At 43.9% G+C, this 17,500-nt stretch overlaps 1 protein-coding gene across 1 annotated transcript in view; it reads left to right on the top strand.

The window, feature by feature from the left end:
* Window positions 1-17,500, top strand: part of LOC129858891 (guanine nucleotide exchange factor VAV3-like) — a 160,203-nt gene that overhangs the window by 60,730 nt on the left and 81,973 nt on the right. Inside the window, exons 3-7 of the mRNA XM_055928128.1 lie at window positions 12,349-12,407; window positions 12,508-12,576; window positions 12,909-13,020; window positions 13,687-13,779; window positions 14,555-14,623. Coding sequence (XP_055784103.1) covers window positions 12,349-12,407; window positions 12,508-12,576; window positions 12,909-13,020; window positions 13,687-13,779; window positions 14,555-14,623 — 402 coding nt within the window. The remainder of the gene's footprint in view (window positions 1-12,348; window positions 12,408-12,507; window positions 12,577-12,908; window positions 13,021-13,686; window positions 13,780-14,554; window positions 14,624-17,500) is intronic.

Raw genomic sequence — 17,500 nt, 5'->3', positions numbered from 1 at the left:
CATGAGGCTGTTTCCCCTACTGCAGATTACATGAGGCTGTTTCCCCTACTGCAGATTACATGAGGCTGTTTCCCTTAGTGCAGATTACATGAGGCTGTTTCCCTTAGTGCAGATTACATGAGGCTGTTTCCCTTACTGCAGATTACATGAGGCTGTTTCCCTTACTGCAGATTACATGAGGCTGTTTCCCTTACTGCAGATTACATGAGGCTGTTTCCCCTACTGCAGATTACATGAGGCTGTTTCCCCTACTGCAGATTACATGAGGCTGTACTCCTACTGCAGATTACATGAGGCTGTTTCCCCTACTGCAGATTACATGAGGCTGTTTCCCCTACTGCAGATTACATGAGGCTGTTTCCCTTAGTGCAGATTACATGAGGCTGTTTCCCTTAGTGCAGATTACTTGAGGCTGTTTCCCTTACTACAGATTACATGAGGCTGTTTCCCTTAGTGCAGATTACATGAGGCTGTTTCCCTTACTGCAGATTACATGAGGCTGTTTCCCTTAGTGCAGATTACATGAGGCTGTTTCCCTTAGTGCAGATTACATGAGGCTGTTTCCCTTAGTGCAGATTACATGAGGCTGTTTCCCTTACTGCAGATTACATGAGGCTGTTTCCCTTACTGCAGATTACATGAGGCTGTTTCCCTTACTGCAGATTACATGAGGCTGTTTCCCTTACTGCAGATTACATGAGGCTGTTTCCCTTACTGCAGATTACATGAGGCTGTACTCCTACTGCAGATTACATGAGGCTGTTTCCCTTACTACAGATTACATGAGGCTGTTTCCCCTACTGCAGATTACATGAGGCTGTTTCCCTTACTGCAGATTACATGAGGCTGTTTCCCTTACTACAGATTACATGAGGCTGTTTCCCTTACTGCAGATTACATGAGGCTGTTTCCCTTACTGCAGATTACATGAGGCTGTTTCCCTTACTGCAGATTACATGAGGCTGTTTCCCTTACTACAGATTACATGAGGCTGTTTCCCTTACTGCAGATTACATGAGGCTGTTTCCCTTACTGCAGATTACATGAGGCTGTTTCCCCTACTGCAGATTACATGAGGCTGTTTCCCTTACTGCAGATTACATGAGGCTGTTTCTCCTACTGCAGATGACATGAGGCTGTTTCCCCTACTGCAGATTACATGAGGCTGTTTCCATTACTGCAGATTACATGAGGCTGTTTCCCTTACTGCAGATTACATGAGGCTGTTTCCCCTAATGCAGATTACATGAGGCTGTTTCCATTACTGCAGATTACATGAGGCTGTTTCCCTTACTGCAGATTACATGAGGCTGTTTCTCCTACTGCAGATGACATGAGGCTGTTTCCCTTACTACAGATTACATGAGGCTGTTTCCCTTACTACAGATTACATGAGGCTGTTTCCCTTACTGCAGATTACATGAGGCTGTTTCCCTTACTGCAGATTACATGAGGCTGTTTCCCTTACTGCAGATTACATGAGGCTGTTTCCCCTACTGCAGATTACATGAGGCTGTTTCCCCTACTACAGATTACATGAGGCTGTTTCCCCTACTGCAGATTACATGAGGCTGTTTCCCCTACTGCAGATTACATGAGGCTGTTTCCCTTACTGCAGATTACATGAGGCTGTTTCCCCTACTGCAGATTACATGAGGCTGTTTCCCTTAGTGCAGATTACATGAGGCTGTTTCCCTTAGTGCAGATTACATGAGGCTGTTTCCCCTACTACAGATTACATGAGGCTGTTTCCCCTACTGCAGATTACATGAGGCTGTTTCCCTTACTACAGATTACATGAGGCTGTTTCCCTTACTACAGATTACATGAGGCTGTTTCCCCTACTGCAGATTACATGAGGCTGTTTCCCTTACTGCAGATTACATGAGGCTGTTTCCCTTACTGCAGATTACATGAGGCTGTTTCCCTTACTGCAGATTACATGAGGCTGTTTCCCCTACTGCAGATTACATGAGGCTGTTTCCCTTAGTGCAGATTACATGAGGCTGTTTCCCTTACTGCAGATTACATGAGGCTGTTTCCATTACTGCAGATTACATGAGGCTGTTTCCCCTACTGCAGATTACATGAGGCTGTTTCCATTACTGCAGATTACATAAAGCTGTTTCCCTTACTGCAGATTACATAAAGCTGTTTCCCCTACTGCAGATTACATGAGGCTGTACTCCTACTGCAGATTACATGAGGCTGTTTCCCTTACTGCAGATTACATGAGGCTGTTTCCCTTAGTGCAGATTACATGAGGCTGTTTCCCTTACTTCAGATTACATGAGGCTGTTTCCCTTACTGCAGATTACATGAGGCTGTTTCCCTTACTGCAGATTACATGAGGCTGTTTCCCTTACTGCAGATTACATGAGGCTGTTTCCCTTAGTGCAGATTACATGAGGCTGTTTCCCTTACTGCAGATTACATGAGGCTGTTTCCCTTACTGCAGATTACATGAGGCTGTTTCCCTTAGTGCAGATTACATAAAGCTGTTTCCCTTACTGCAGATTACATAAAGCTGTTTCCCTTACTGCAGATTACATGAGGCTGTTTCCCCTACTGCAGATTACATGAGGCTGTTTCCCCTACTGCAGATTACATGAGGCTGTTTCCCCTACTGCAGATTACATGAGGCTGTTTCCCTTACTGCAGATTACATGAGGCTGTTTCCCTTACTGCAGATTACATGAGGCTGTTTCCCTTACTGCAGATTACATGAGGCTGTTTCCCTTACTGCAGATTACATGAGGCTGTTTCCCTTACTGCAGATTACATGAGGCTGTTTCCCTTACTGCAGATTACATGAGGCTGTTTCCCTTACTGCAGATTACATGAGGCTGTTTCCCTTAGTGCAGATTACATAAAGCTGTTTCCCTTACTGCAGATTACATGAGGCTGTTTCCCTTAGTGCAGATTACATGAGGCTGTTTCCCTTACTGCAGATTACATGAGGCTGTTTCCCTTAGTGCAGATTACATGAGGCTGTTTCCCTTAGTGCAGATTACATGAGGCTGTTTCCCTTACTGCAGATTACATGAGGCTGTTTCCCTTACTGCAGATTACATGAGGCTGTTTCCCTTACTGCAGATTACATGAGGCTGTTTCCCTTACTGCAGATTACATGAGGCTGTTTCCCTTACTGCAGATTACATGAGGCTGTTTCCCTTACTGCAGATTACATGAGGCTGTACTCCTACTGCAGATTACATGAGGCTGTTTCCCTTACTACAGATTACATGAGGCTGTTTCCCCTACTGCAGATTACATGAGGCTGTTTCCCTTACTGCAGATTACATGAGGCTGTTTCCCTTACTACAGATTACATGAGGCTGTTTCCCTTACTGCAGATTACATGAGGCTGTTTCCCTTACTGCAGATTACATGAGGCTGTTTCCCTTACTGCAGATTACATGAGGCTGTTTCCCTTACTACAGATTACATGAGGCTGTTTCCCTTACTGCAGATTACATGAGGCTGTTTCCCTTACTGCAGATTACATGAGGCTGTTTCCCCTACTGCAGATTACATGAGGCTGTTTCCCTTACTGCAGATTACATGAGGCTGTTTCTCCTACTGCAGATGACATGAGGCTGTTTCCCCTACTGCAGATTACATGAGGCTGTTTCCATTACTGCAGATTACATGAGGCTGTTTCCCTTACTGCAGATTACATGAGGCTGTTTCCCCTACTGCAGATTACATGAGGCTGTTTCCATTACTGCAGATTACATGAGGCTGTTTCCCTTACTGCAGATTACATGAGGCTGTTTCTCCTACTGCAGATGACATGAGGCTGTTTCCCTTACTACAGATTACATGAGGCTGTTTCCCTTACTACAGATTACATGAGGCTGTTTCCCTTACTGCAGATTACATGAGGCTGTTTCCCTTACTGCAGATTACATGAGGCTGTTTCCCTTACTGCAGATTACATGAGGCTGTTTCCCCTACTGCAGATTACATGAGGCTGTTTCCCCTACTACAGATTACATGAGGCTGTTTCCCCTACTGCAGATTACATGAGGCTGTTTCCCCTACTGCAGATTACATGAGGCTGTTTCCCTTACTGCAGATTACATGAGGCTGTTTCCCCTACTGCAGATTACATGAGGCTGTTTCCATTACTGCAGATTACATAAAGCTGTTTCCCTTACTGCAGATTACATAAAGCTGTTTCCCCTACTGCAGATTACATGAGGCTGTACTCCTACTGCAGATTACATGAGGCTGTTTCCCTTACTGCAGATTACATGAGGCTGTTTCCCTTAGTGCAGATTACATGAGGCTGTTTCCCTTACTTCAGATTACATGAGGCTGTTTCCCTTACTGCAGATTACATGAGGCTGTTTCCCTTACTGCAGATTACATGAGGCTGTTTCCCTTACTGCAGATTACATGAGGCTGTTTCCCTTAGTGCAGATTACATGAGGCTGTTTCCCTTACTGCAGATTACATGAGGCTGTTTCCCTTACTGCAGATTACATGAGGCTGTTTCCCTTAGTGCAGATTACATAAAGCTGTTTCCCTTACTGCAGATTACATAAAGCTGTTTCCCTTACTGCAGATTACATGAGGCTGTTTCCCCTACTGCAGATTACATGAGGCTGTTTCCCCTACTGCAGATTACATGAGGCTGTTTCCCCTACTGCAGATTACATGAGGCTGTTTCCCTTACTGCAGATTACATGAGGCTGTTTCCCTTACTGCAGATTACATGAGGCTGTTTCCCTTACTGCAGATTACATGAGGCTGTTTCCCTTACTGCAGATTACATGAGGCTGTTTCCCTTACTACAGATTACATGAGGCTGTTTCCCTTACTGCAGATTACATGAGGCTGTTTCCCTTACTGCAGATTACATGAGGCTGTTTCCCTTAGTGCAGATTACATAAAGCTGTTTCCCTTACTGCAGATTACATAAAGCTGTTTCCCTTACTGCAGATTACATGAGGCTGTTTCCCCTACTGCAGATTACATGAGGCTGTTTCCCCTACTGCAGATTACATGAGGCTGTTTCCCCTACTGCAGATTACATGAGGCTGTTTCCCTTACTGCAGATTACATGAGGCTGTTTCCCTTACTGCAGATTACATGAGGCTGTTTCCCTTACTGCAGATTACATGAGGCTGTTTCCCTTACTGCAGATTACATGAGGCTGTTTCCCTTACTACAGATTACATGAGGCTGTTTCCCTTACTGCAGATTACATGAGGCTGTTTCCCTTACTGCAGATTACATGAGGCTGTTTCCCCTACTGCAGATTACATGAGGCTGTTTCCATTACTGCAGATTACATGAGGCTGTTTCCCTTACTGCAGATTACATGAGGCTGTTTCCCTTACTGCAGATTACATGAGGCTGTTTCCATTACTGCAGATTACATGAGGCTGTTTCCCCTACTGCAGATTACATGAGGCTGTTTCCCTTAGTGCAGATTACATGAGGCTGTTTCCCTTACTGCAGATTACATGAGGCTGTTTCCATTACTGCAGATTACATGAGGCTGTTTCCCTTACTACAGATTACATGAGGCTGTTTCCCTTACTACAGATTACATGAGGCTGTTTCCCTTACTGCAGATTACATGAGGCTGTTTCCCTTACTGCAGATTACATGAGGCTGTTTCCCTTACTGCAGATTACATGAGGCTGTTTCCCCTACTGTAGATTACATGAGGCTGTTTCCCTTAGTGCAGATTACATGAGGCTGTACTCCTACTGCAGATTACATGAGGCTGTACTCCTACTGCAGATTACATGAGGCTGTACTCCTACTGCAGATTACATGAGGCTGTTTCCCTTGACTGTGATATCTGTCCTGGTATTCCTATGGCCTGAGGTGGCCTCTGTTCTCTGTCCTGGTATTCCTATGGCCTAATGTGGCCTCTGTCCTCTGTCCTGGTATTCCTATGGCCTGATGTGGCCTCTATTCTGGTATTCCTATGGCCTGATGTGGCCTCTGTCCTCTGTCCTGGTATTCCTAAAGCAAATTTGAGATCAATGTTACCTAAATTTCATCAGCACATTGATGGGCACGACACATAGGGCCAATAATCTTGACCTCTGCTACTCTAACTTCCGTGAAGCATACAAAACCCTCCCCCGCCCTCCCTTCAGCAAATAAGACCACGACGCCATCTTGCTCGTCTCGGCTTATAGGCAGAAACTCAAACAGGATGTACCAGTGACGAGAACCATTCAATGCTGGTCTGACCAATCGAAAGCCACACTCCAAGATTCTTTTGATCACGCGGACTGGAATATGTTCCAGTCAGCCTCAGGGAACAACATTGATCTATACCCTGACTCAGGGAACAACATTGATCTATACCCTGACTCAGGGAACACCATTGATCTATACCCTGACTCAGGGAACAACATTGATCTATACTCTGACTCAGGGAACAACATTGATCTATACGTTGACTCAGGGAACACCATTGATCTATACCCTGACTCAGGGAACACCATTGATCTATACCCTGACTCAGGGAACACCATTGATCTATACCCTGACTCAGGGAACACCATTGATCTATACCCTGACTCAGGGAACACCATTGATCTATACCCTGACTCAGGGAACACCATTGATCTATACCCTGACTCAGGGAACAACATTGATCTATACCCTGACTCAGGGAACACCATTGATCTATACGCTGACTCTGGGAACAACGTTGATCTATACGTTGACTCAGGGAACACCATTGATCTATACCCTGACTCAGGGAACACCATTGATCTATACGTTGACTCAGGGAACACCATTGATCTATACGTTGACTCAGGGAACACCATTGATCTATACGCTGACTCAGGGAACACCATTGATCTATACGTTGACTCAGGGAACACATTGATCTATACGCTGACTCAGGGAACACCATTGATCTATACGCTTACTCAGGGAACACCATTGATCTATACGCTGACTCAGGGAACACCATTGATCTATACGCTGACTCAGGGAACACCATTGATCTATACGCTGACTCAGGGAACAACATTGATCTATACGCTGACTCAGAGAACAACATTGATCTATACGCTGACTCAGGGAACACCATTGATCTATACGCTGACTCAGGGAACACCATTGATCTATACGCTGACTCAGGGAACAACATTGATCTATACGCTGACTCGGGGAACAACATTGATCTATACGCTGACTCAGGGAACAACATTGATCTATACGCTGACTCGGTGAGTGTGTTTATAAAGAAGTGTATAGGAGATGTTGTACCCACTGTGACTATTAAAACCTACCCTAACCAGAAACCGTGGATGGATGGCGGCATTCGTGCAAAAGTGAAAGCGCGATCCACCGCATTTAACCATGGAAAGAGGTCTGAGAATATGGCTGAATTTAAACAGTGTAGTTATTCCCTCCAAGGCAATCAAACAAGTGAAATGCCGGTACAGGGACAAGGTGGAGTCGCAATTCAATGGCTCAGACACGAGATGTATGTGGCAGGGTGTACAGGAAATCACGGACTACAAAAACAGCCACTTCACAGATACCGACGTCACGCTTCCAGACAAACTAAACAACGTCTTTGCCCGCTTTGAGGATAATACAGTGCCACCGTCATTGCTCGCTAACAAAGACTGCGTCCCTCCCCCCCTCTCCTTCTCAGTGGCTGACGTGAGTAAAACACTTAAACGTGTTAACCCTCACAAGGCTGCTGGCCTAGACGGCATCCCTAGCCGCGTCCTCAGAGCATGCGCAGACCAGCTGACTGGTGTGTTTACGGACAAATTTAATTGCTCCCTAACCCAGTCTGTTGTCCCCATATGCTTCAAGATTGCTACCATTGTTCATGTACCCAAGAAGACAAAGGTAACTGAACTAAATGACTACCGCCCCGTAGCACTCACTTCTCTCATCATGAAGTGCTTTGAGAGGCTAGTCAAGGATCATATCACTGCCACCTTACCGGCCACCCTAGACCCCCTTCAGTTTGCATACCGCCCCAACGGGTCCACAGATGACGCAATCACCATCGCACTGCACACTGCCCTATCCCATCTGGACAAGAGGAATACCTATGTCAGAATGCTGTTCATTGACTACAGCTCAGCCTTCAACACCATAATACCCTCCAAGCTCATCACTAAGCTCAGGGCCCTGGGTCTCAACCCCTCCCTGTGCAACTGGACTGTGAGTCCTGGACTTCCTGATGGTTCCGACCCCAAGTTGTGAAGGTAGGCAACAACACCCCCGCCACGCTGATCCTCAACACGGGGGCCCCACAAGGCGTGCTCAGCCCCCTCCTGTACTTCCTGTTCACCCACGACTGCGTGGCCATGCACGCCTCCAACTCAATCATCATGTTTGCAGACGACACAACAGTAGTGGGCTTGATTACCATCAACGACGAGACAGCCTACAGGGAGGAGGTGAGGGCACTCAGAGTGTGGTGTCAGGAAAACAATCTCTCACTCAACGTCAACAAAACAAAGGAGATGATCGTGGACTTCAGGAAACAGCAGAGGGAGCACCCCCCTATCCATATTCACGGGACAGTAGTGGAGAAGGTGGAAAGTTTTAAGTTCCTCGGTGTACACATCACAGACAGACTGAAATGGTCCACTCACACAGACCTCAGGAGGCTGAAGAAATTTGGCTTGTCACCCAAAACCCTGTCAAACCTTTACAGATGCACAATTGAGAGCATCCTGTCGGGCTGTATCACAGCCTGGTACGGCAAATGCACCGCCCGCAACCACAGAGCTCTCCAGAGACGTTGTGCAGACCGCACCACCATCACTGGGGGAAAACTACCTGCCTTCCATGACACCTACAGAGCCCGAAGTCACAGGAAGGCCGAAAAGATCATCAAGAACAACAACCACCTGAGCCACTGCCTGTTCACCCCGCTACCGTCCAGAAGGCGAGGTCAGTACAGGTGCATCAAGGCTGGGACAGAGAGACTGAAAAACAGCTTCTATCTCAATGCCATCAGACTACTAAACAGCCATCACTAACTCAGAAAAGCGGCTGTCTACATTGAGACCCAATCACTGGACACTTTAATAAATGGATCCCTAGTCACTTTAAATAATGCCACTTTAATAATGTTTACATATCTTACATTACTTATATCATATGTACAGTATATACTGTATTTTATACCATCTACTGCCCCTTGCCTATGCTGCTCGGCCATCGCTAGTCCATATTTATATGTACATATTCTCATTCACCCCTTTTAGATTTGTGTGTATTAGGTAGTTGTTGGGGAATTGTTAGATTTGTGTGTATTTGGTAGTTGTTGGGAATTGTTAGATATTACTGCACTGTTGGAACTAGAAGCACAAGCATTTTGCTACACTCGCATTAACATCTGCTAACCATGGGTATGTGACCAATACAATTTGATTTGATATAAGAACTACAACTTATGAGTTAACTGACACTTCTATATGTTACGCCACTCTAAGAACTACAACATATGAGTTAACAGGACATATGAAGACACTATAGGAACGACAACATATGAGTTAACAGGACATATGAAGCCACCATAGGAACTACAACATATGAGTTAAAAGGACATATGAAGCCACTATAGGAACTACAACATATGAGTTAACAGGACATATGAAGCCACTATAGGAACTACCACATATGAGTTAACAGGACATATGAAGCCACTATAGGAACTACAACATATGAGTTAACAGGACATATGAAGCCACTATAGGAACTACAACATATGAGTTAACAGGACATATGAAGCCACTATAGGAACTACCACATATGAGTTAACAGGACATATGAAGCCACTATAGGAACTACAACATATGAGTTAACAGGACATATGAAGCCACTATAGGAACTACCACATATGAGTTAACAGGACATATGAAGCCACTATAGGAACTACTACATATGAGTTAACAGGACATATGAAGCCACTATAGGAACTACAACATATGAGTTAACAGGACAAATGAAGACACTATAGGAACTACAACATATGAGTTAACAGGACATTTGAAGCCACTATAGGAACTACAACATATGAGTTAACAGGACATATGAAGCCACTATAGGAACTACAACATATGAGTTAACAAGACAAATTAAGCCACTATAGGAACTACAACATATGAGTTAACAAGACAAATTAAGCCACTATAGGAACTACAACATATGAGTTAACAAGACATTTGAAGCCACTATAGGAACTACAACATATGAGTTAACAGGACATATGAAGCCACCATAGGAACTACCACATATGAGTTAACAGGACATTTGAAGCCACTATAGGAACTACAACATATGAGTTAACAGGACATATGAAGCCTCCATAGGAACTACAACATATGAGTTAACAGGACATATGAAGCCTCCATAGGAACTACAACATATGAGTTAACAGGACATATGAAGCCACTATAGGAACTACAACATATGAGTTAACAGGACATATGAAGCCACCATAGGAACTACAACATATGAGTTAACAGGACATATGAAGCCACCATAGGAACTACAACATATGAGTTAACAAGACAAATTAAGCCACTATAGGAACTACAACATATGAGTTAACAGGACATATGAAGACACCATAGGAACTACAACATATGAGTTAACAGGACATATGAAGCCACTATAGGAACTACAACATATGAGTTAACAGGACATATGAAGCCACTATAGGAACTACAACATATGAGTTAACAGGACATATGAAGCCACTATAGGAACTACAACATATGAGTTAACAGGACATATGAAGCCACTATAGGAACTACAACATATGAGTTAACAGGACATATGAAGCCACTATAGGAACTACAACATATGAGTTAACAGGACATATGAAGCCACTATAGGAACTACAACATATGATTTAACAGGACATATGAAGCCACTATAGGAACTACAACATATGAGTTAACAGGACATATGAACCCACTATAGGAACTACAACATATGAGTTAACAGGACATATGAACCCACTATAGGAACTACAACATATGAGTTAACAGGACATATGAAGACACTATAAGTACATGTCTGTTAAAGTGTATAAAGTGTTATTTTGGCTCATTAGCATGCTGTTAGAAAGACTCTCAGTCGATCCGGTCAAGGACAGAGGTCATTACTGACCACTTCAGCGTGAAATTACATGTCATTACGTCATACTTGTCAATCACATGTTCATCGACTCACAGAGCCGAACACTACTAATTAAGTTAAAGATACAATCATTGATTTTATTCTTCATCCACTTTTACGCTGTTGGTTCGTTACGTTGGTCTTTTTGGATTTTCCTTTCTTTGCTTTATTTTTTTATCTAGTAATTAATGTACCATGGTTTACTTACAGGAATTCTCTATCGGGTTATCTGACTGCCTAGTTAAAGTTTAAATAAAGGTTAAATAAAGGTTAATTAAAAATAGAATACAAATAAGGAGTGTAATGGGGAAATGTATGATCACTAAAGTTCATACCCAATTTAGAGGGATTAAGACAATGTAAAGCATATGTATATATTTTCCATTTCTGTTACAGACATGATTTCCAGTGTTCTGTTTTGACACTCAAGCTGGGGGTTGATGATTACTAGACTTAAAGGGATACTTCAGGATGTTGGCCCTTTTATCTACCTCCCCAGAGTCAGATCAACTCGTGGATACAATTTTATGTATTTGTGTTCAGTATGAAGTAAGAGGTAGTTTCGCAAGCCAATGCTAACTAGCGTTAGCCTAGTGATTGGAAGTCTATGGGTATCTGCTAGACACAGATAAATAAAAATGGTATCCACAAATTCATCTGACATTGGGGGAGTAGATTAAAAAGGGCCTTAATGCCAAAATCTCAAAGTATCCCTTTAATACTGAATGTCCCTTTTAATACTGAATGTTATGGATTATTCTGTGCATAGTGATTGACAGCAGACTGAACAGAGGTCACACTGATAATTCCCTATTGTAATTGTATTGATGACATCCTATGAACACTGTGTGATTCTGTAGCAGCTGACAGAGTCACTGCCTTTTCTTCATTTACAAGCAGCTCAGGCTGGTGTTTACAGAATATTTTGGTCTGAAATGAGAGAAAAAATATTAGGATGATTATTACTACTTTCTATTAATTATGCAATAGAAACCATTTTCTTAACCGTATGGAATACTTTGGAAAGTCATTTAATCACTCAAATAATTTACTACTCTTCCACAGGTCTCGTCCTGTAATAATTGTACAATTGAGCAACACTGCCCTCTATTGACTAAACAACAGAAGTACAACACTAATATATATACTCAATTACAGTAACCAAGTCTAAAACGTTTCTATTCATTTTCATTGCAGGTTATGGACACATTGTCCAAACTGTCCAGCACTTCGATTTCAGAACAAACTGGAATAAAGTAAGTTCTTGTGTTTATTTTAATTTCTAAATCAAATGATGTTGTGTTTCAGTACATGTTTTGAGCCGTTGCTGATTTTGTGCTTTTTTCGTTCCAAAAGGCCTTTTCCTTCAGAGGAGAGTCTAGAAGAAGACGAGGACATCTATAACCATCTGGTGGATCTGATTGAGTATGTCTCGCCTTACCTCTGGGTTCCCTGGGAGCACAAGACGTTTTCAACCAAAAATACACATTTTCAACCAAAAATACACATTTTCAACCGAAAATACACATTTTCAACGTCTTTTCAACCAAAAAATACACATTTTCAAAGTTTTTTCAAATAAAATACACATTTTCAACCAAAAACACGCATTTTCAACATATTTTTGTACTGTTTATATCCTCATGATCTCTCCTGTCTTGTGCCTCTTGACAAATGAGGGTTGTTATAATGAGTGTCATTATAGTGTCATTATAGATAGTGTGATAATGTGTTCCTCCTTCCTGTGTGTGTGACAGTGAGAAAGGTGTGGAGGATGAGGAGGATCTTTATGACTGTGTCTACGATGATGAAGACGGAGGAGAGATCTATGAAGATCTGATGAAGGCTGAAGCCGTCCCTCCTCCTCTGGTTAGTTCTCCCTCTTTTTCTCTCTCCCTCTGTCTCACATTCTCTCCCTCACACACTCTCTCTGTCTCTCGTTCTCTCGTTCTCTCTCTCTCTCTGTCTCTCGTTCTCTCGTTCTCTCTCTCTCTCTCTCTCTCGTTCTCTCGTTCTCTCTCTCTCTCTGTCTCCCGTTCTCTCGTTCTCTCGTTCTCTCTCTCTCTCTCTCTCTCTCTCTCTCTCTCTCTCTCTCTCTCTCTCTCTCTCTCTCTCTCTCTCTCTCTCTCTCTCTCTCTCTCTCTCGTTCTCTCTCTCTCTCGTTCTCTCTCTCTCTCTCTTTCTCTCTCTCTCTCTCTCTTGTTCTCTCTCTCTCTCTCTCTCTCTCTCCTCCTCTCTCCTCAACCTTAAGCTGCTGTCTACTCCAGTGTTATGAGTGACACCTACTGTTAGTGGTTTTTGGTTGGAGTTCTGTGTGCCCTTACTCAGGAGGTCAAACACCCCACATATGGTGTCCATGATTTAATACTGAAGGCTCTGCTTAGACAGCTGTCTGTCTGTATGTGTGTGTGTGTGTGTGTGTGTGTGTGTGTGTGTGTGTGTGTGTGTGTGTGTGTGTGTGTGTGTGTGTGTGTGTGTGTGTGTGTGTGTGTGTGTGTGTGTGTGTGTGTGTGTGTGTGTGTGTAGTCGTTCCAGAAGCAGGTAGAGCCGGACATCAGGAGCTGCTGTCTGACAGAGATCAAGCAGACTGAGGAGAAGTACACAGAGACTCTGGACTCCATAGAGAAGGTATTACTGCCAAATACAGTACCTCCCCTATCTCTCTGGTGTTACTGCCAAACACAGTACCTCCCCTATCTCTCTGGTGTTACTGCCAAATACAGTACCTCCCCTATCTCTCTTGTGTTACTGCCAAATACAGTACCTCCCCTATCTCTCTGGTGTTACTGCCAAATGCAATACCTCCCCTATCTCTCTGGTGTTACTGCCAAATACAGTACCTCCCCTATCTCTCTGGTGTTCCTGCCAAATACAGTACCTCCCCTATCTCTCTGGTGTTACTGCCAAATACAGTACCTCCCCTATCTCTCTGGTGTTCCTGCCAAATACAGTACCTCCCCTATCTCTCTGGTGTTACTGCCAAATACAGTACCTCCCCTATCTCTCTGGTGTTACTGGCAAATACCTCCCCTTTCACACTGTATACTCACAATCCAATTAATACTGAACTATTACGCTCATGACGTTATATAAAATAGTCCCTTATGTAGGCAGATACTATTTAATCCTCAGTAGGGGAATTGAATGACATATTCTGCTATTCTGTCACACGTGCAATGATGTTCGATGGGGTACAAAAACACGTTTAGTTGTTTCCAGTAACTACTTTGTTGTTGTAATATCGTGAATGGACGTGACAGTTTCACCATTAGGATTCCAGCTTTAGGATTGTTCTGATAAATCACGTATGTTGTGCTTGAAATCATTATTTTCCAGAAACTGCTTGACTTCCTCTCCTGTTTTAGTGGAATTATTTTTCTACCTCTGTGTTTTTCCCATCCAGTATTTTATGGCACCTCTTACCACCTTCCTGTCCTCGGAGGAGATGGAGAAATTGTTTGTCAACATTCCGGTAAGCTACAGGACAGAAACCCCAATTACACACACACACAGTAACTAGGCAACTCACTTAAGAACAAATTCTCATTTACAATGACGGCCTAGCCCTGCCAAATCCTAACCCGGACGACGCCGGGCCAATTGTGCGCTGTCCTATGGGACTCCCAATCACGGCTGGTTGTGATACAGCCTGGAATCAAACCAGGGTCTGTAGTGACGCTTCTAGCACTGAGATGCAATGCCTTAGACCGCTGCGCCACTCGGGAGCCCTACAAATGGTAGAGATGGAGATAGATGGAAAGAGATGGAGAGAGATGGAGAACTATAGAGAGAGATGGAGAGCTATAGAGAGAGATGGAGATAGATGGTAGAGATGGTAGAGATGGAGAGAGTGATGGAGAGAGATGGAGAGAGATGGAGAGCTGTGGAGAGAGATGGAGAGAGATGAAGAGAGATGGAGAGAGATGGAGATAGATGGTAGATATGGAGAGAGATGGTAGAGATGGAGAGCGATAGAGAGAGATGGAGATAGATGGAGAGCTATAGCGAAAGATGGAGAGAGATGGAGATAGATGGAGAGAGATGGTAGAGATGGAGAGCGATGGAGAGCTATAGAGAGCGATAGAGAGATGGAGAGCGATGGAGATAGATGGAGAGCGATAGAGATAGATGGTAGAGATGGAGAGAGATGGTAGAGATGGAGAGCGATGGAGATGGATGGAAAAAGATGGAGAGAGATGGAGAGCTATAGAGAGAGAAGGAGAGGGATGGAGAGGGATGGAGATAGATGGTAGAGATGGTAGAGATGGTAGCGATGGAAATAGATGGTAGAGATGGAGAGAGATGGTAGAGATGGAGAGCGATGGAGATAGATGGTAGAGATGGAGAGAGATGGTAGAGATGGAGAGAGATGGAGAGAGATGGTAGAGATGGAGATAGATGGAGATAGATGGTAGAGATGGAGATAGATGGTAGAGATGGAGAGAGATGGTAGAGATGGAGAGAGATGGTAGAGATGGAGAGAGATGGTAGAGATGGAGAGCGATGGAGATAGATGGTAGAGATGGAGAGAGATGGTAGAGATGGAGAGCGATGGAGATAGATGGTAGAGATGGAGAGAGATGGTAGAGATGGAGAGAGATGATAGAGATGGAGATAGATGGAGATAGATGGTAGAGATGGAGAGAGATGATAGAGATGGAGAGAGATGATAGAGATGGAGATAGATGGAGATAGATGGAGATAGATGGTAGAGATGGAGAGCGATGGAGAGAGATGATAGAGATGGAGAGCGATGGAGATAGATGGTAGAGATGGAGAGAGATGGTAGAGATGGAGATAGATGGTAGAGATAGATGGTAGGGATTCAAACCAAACCTGTAGTCCCAAGTCATATGGGTCTTTAGGCTGGGATTCAATCCAAACCTGTAGTCCCAAACCATATGGGTCTTTAGGCTGGGATTCAATCCAAACCTGTAGTCCCAAACCATATGGGTCTTTAGGCTGGGATTCAATCCAAACCTGTAGTCCCAAGCCATATGGGTCTTTAGGCTGGGATTCAAACCAAACCTGTAGTCCCAAGCCATATGGGTCTTTAGGCTGGGATTCAATCCTCAAGAGAGATGGAGATATATGGTAGAGATGGAGAGAGATGGAGAGAGATGGAGAGATATGGTAGAGATGGAGAGAGATGGAGAGAGATGGTAGAGATGGAGAGAGATGGTGGAGATGGAAAGAGATGGAGATAGATGGTAGAGATGGAGAGAGATGGTAGAGATGGAGAGAGATGGTAGAGATGGAGAGAGATGGTAGAGATGGAGAGAGATGGAGATAGATGGTAGAGATGGAGAGAGATGGTAGAGATGGAGAGAGATGGTAGAGATGGAGAGAGATGGTAGAGATGGAGAGAGATGGTGGAGATGGTAGAGATGGAGAGAGATGGTAGAGATGGAGAGAGATGGTAGAGATGGAGAGAGATGGAGAGAGATGGAGATAGATGGTAGAGATGGAGAGAGATGGTAGAGATGGTAGAGATGGAGAGAGATGGTAGAGATGGAGAGAGATGGTGGAGATGGAGAGAGATGGTAGAGATGGAGATAGACGGTAGAGATGGAGAGAGATGGTAGAGATGGAGATAGATGTTAGAAATGGAGAGAGATGGTGGAGATGGAGAGAGATGGAGAGAGATGGTAGAGATGGAGATAGACGGTAGAGATGGAGAGAGATGGTAGAGATGGAGATAGATGTTAGAAATGGAGAGAGATAGTGGAGATGGAGAGAGATGAGAGAGATGGTAGAGATGGAGAGAGATGGAGAGAGATGGTAGAGATGGAGAGAGATGGTAGAGATGGAGAGAGATGGAGATAGATGGTAGAGATGGAGAGAGATGGAGAGAGATGGAGATAGATGGTAGAGATGGAGAGAGATGGTAGAGATGGAGATAGATGGTAGAGATGGAGAGAGATGGAGAGAGATGGAGATAGATGGTAGAGATGGAGAGAGATGGAGAGAGATGGAGATAGATGGTAGAGATGGAGAGAGATGGAGAGAGATGGAGATAGATGGTAGAGATGGATAGAGATGGAGATAGATGGTAGAGATGGTAGAGATGGAGAGAGATGGAGATAGATGGTAGAGATGGAGAGAGATGGAGAGAAATGGAGATAGATGGTAGAGATGGAGAGAGATGGAGAGAGATGGAGAGAGATGGTAGAGATGGTAGAGATGGAGATAGATGGTAGAGATGGAGAGAGATGGTAGAGATGGTAGAGATGGAGAGAGATGGTAGAGATGGAGAGAGATGGTGGAGATGGAGAGAGATGGTAGAGATGGAGATAGACGGTAGAGATGGAGAGAGATGGTAGAGATGGAGATAGATGTTAGAAATGGA

The sequence above is a fragment of the Salvelinus fontinalis genome, chromosome 7, assembly GCF_029448725.1.
Source record: "Salvelinus fontinalis isolate EN_2023a chromosome 7, ASM2944872v1, whole genome shotgun sequence".
Lineage (NCBI taxonomy): Eukaryota > Metazoa > Chordata > Actinopteri > Salmoniformes > Salmonidae > Salvelinus > Salvelinus fontinalis.
Note: the sequence above shows the minus strand (reverse complement) of the source record. Positions and strands in the feature narration are given on the sequence as shown.